Source organism: Tupaia chinensis, unplaced genomic scaffold, assembly GCF_000334495.1.
Source record: "Tupaia chinensis unplaced genomic scaffold, TupChi_1.0 Scaffold146837_1, whole genome shotgun sequence".
NCBI classification, from domain to species: Eukaryota; Metazoa; Chordata; class Mammalia; order Scandentia; family Tupaiidae; genus Tupaia; species Tupaia belangeri.
In genome coordinates, this window is record NW_006206691.1 from 2,294,190 (window position 1) to 2,296,209 (window position 2,020).

Consider the following 2,020-nt stretch of genomic DNA (forward strand, 5'->3'; position numbering starts at 1 on the left):
CCGGCGTGTGAGCCTGCCTGGCGGGGGGCCCCAGGTCACTGCGGTTGGTGACGGCCGAGAACAGGTGGCCGCTGGTGGGCTCAGCCCCATCCTCGCACAGGTGGAAAGCATACACGGCGTCCAGGACGTCCTCGCCCTGTGCGTACTCAGGGCTGGCGCACTGCAAGTTGCCATCGTAGCGCCCCTGGAAGCTGCTGAGCCAGGAGGCCAGGGCACACACGTTGCGCCCACAGTCCCACAGGTTCCCGGCCAGGGTGATGCTCGTCAGAGACTTCCAGGAGTTGAGAATCCTGGGCTCAATGTAGGTGAGGCGGTTGGAGTCCAGCTGCAGGGACTGCAGGTACGGCACGGTCTCGAACACATGGGGCTCCATGTACTCGATCTCGTTGCCCGACAGGTCCATTTTCTCCAGGTTCCAAACCCAGTCCAGCGAGCTGACCACAATGGCCACCTTGTTCCTCCGCAGGCAGAGCGAGTGCAGGGAGATGAGGCGCGGGAAGTGGGCGAAGTTCACCTTGACCAAGTCGTTGTGCTCCAGGTGCAGCTCAGTGAGCTTGAACAAGCCGGCGAAAGAGTTGCGCGCCAGACTCTTGAGCTGATTGTATCCGATGTCGAGAAACTTGAGGCTGCGGCAGTCCTGGAAGATGCGCACGGGCACAAACTGGATGGCGTTGGCCCGCATGTGCAGCGTGGTGAGCTTCCGCAGCCCGTGGAAGAGGTCGGGCGCGAGCGCCTGCAGCTTGTTGTACGAGAGGTCCACGCTGCGCAGGTTGGGCATGGGCCGGAAGGTGGTGTTGGCCAGTTGGGTGATCTGGTTGGAACTCAGCGTGAGTTCCTTAACTCGGCGCAGTTTCTGAAAGGCGTCCCCCTGTACCGAGCAGATGTGATTGTGATCCAGATAGAGCCACGTGAGCTGCATTAACCCCGTGAACTGGCCGGCGCGCAGCTCCGAGAGGCTGTTGTAGCGCAGGGACAAGCCCAGCAGGCCGGACAGGTTGTGGGGCGCCTCGGTGAGGTTGAGCGCCTCGCAGTACAGCAGCCGCCCCTCGCACCGGCACAGCTGCGGGCACCCGCTGGGGGCGGCGGGCAGCATCTGAAAGCAGGCCCCCAGCAGACACAAGACCACCCCCGAGGGCCTCCTCAGCAGCCAGTATAGACAGAGACCGAGCAGCAGGAAATCCATTAGCGAGAATCTTTCCAGAGAGACTGGAGAATGTCCATTGGAAGCGCTCGGTCAGAAATCTACATCATATTTTATTCCGAGGGAGGGGGAGCGGGGGAGGGGAGAAAAGGGCAGAAATCAAATAAATATATAGAAATAAAGAAGGACCCCCCTCCCCAAAACCACGCGTTCACCTCTAAGCATGCAGAAAGCTGGGCAGCATGAAAGTTCACAGCCACGGAAAGATCAAAGAGATGGTGATTTGGTCCATGTTAGATGCTGCAGCAAAGAAAAGGGAGGAAAAAAAAAATCTTCGGGAAAGAATTTAATTAAAAAGTGTCTTACCCACCCTTTTCCAGAGAGTGACAACCTCCATTCAGCTGCTGCCTTTGTGTGCAGGCTAATTATATGCAGGGCGAGAGAAGACCCCTCTGTGTTTCCGAGGCAGCCCCGGTCCGCGGCCGGCGGATCTGGCAGGCGCACAATGTCTCACTTTGCTGCTCGGCTCGGGGCTGCAAGGGCGGCCGGCGAGGCGGGGAGGCGACTTCCAGGACCCGCAAGTTTCCCAACTACGTGCCGGAGCCCGAGCTTCGTTTTTCTGCCGCCGTCTTTTCCCTCTGCAGTTCGGACTGTGACGTTGTGGGGGGGAAAAAAAACTCCAAACTTGGGGCTCGCGACTCCCCAGGTTTTGACAGGCTGGTTAATGTCCGTCATTGGAAACGACCACTGCTCCGAGCCACCTTTGACTCCGCCGAGACTGCCTGCCATTCGCGCCGGGGCCAGCTGCGGAGAGCCGGCTCGCTCATGCTTTGCGGGCGGTGCAGGGAGCTGCGAAGTGGGGGCGGCGGCAAGCGCCGT

The 2,020-nt window shown here is 60.0% G+C and overlaps 2 protein-coding genes across 3 annotated transcripts in view; one reads left to right on the forward strand and one right to left on the reverse strand.

Annotated features, from left to right (window-relative positions):
- LRRTM1 (leucine rich repeat transmembrane neuronal 1) overlaps positions 1 to 1,990 on the reverse strand; it is an 18,190-nt gene extending 16,200 nt beyond the window's left edge. The window contains exons 1-2 of the mRNA XM_006169193.2: positions 1,512 to 1,990; positions 6 to 1,242 (exon numbers count right to left, since the gene is read on the reverse strand). Of these exons, the coding sequence (XP_006169255.1) occupies positions 6 to 1,183 (1,178 nt within the window). The 5' untranslated portion in view covers positions 1,184 to 1,242; positions 1,512 to 1,990. The remainder of the gene's footprint in view (positions 1 to 5; positions 1,243 to 1,511) is intronic.
- The window catches only part of CTNNA2 (catenin alpha 2), a 917,008-nt gene that overhangs the window by 458,454 nt on the left and 456,534 nt on the right, over positions 1 to 2,020 (forward strand). The gene's annotated exons all lie outside the window — the stretch shown is intronic.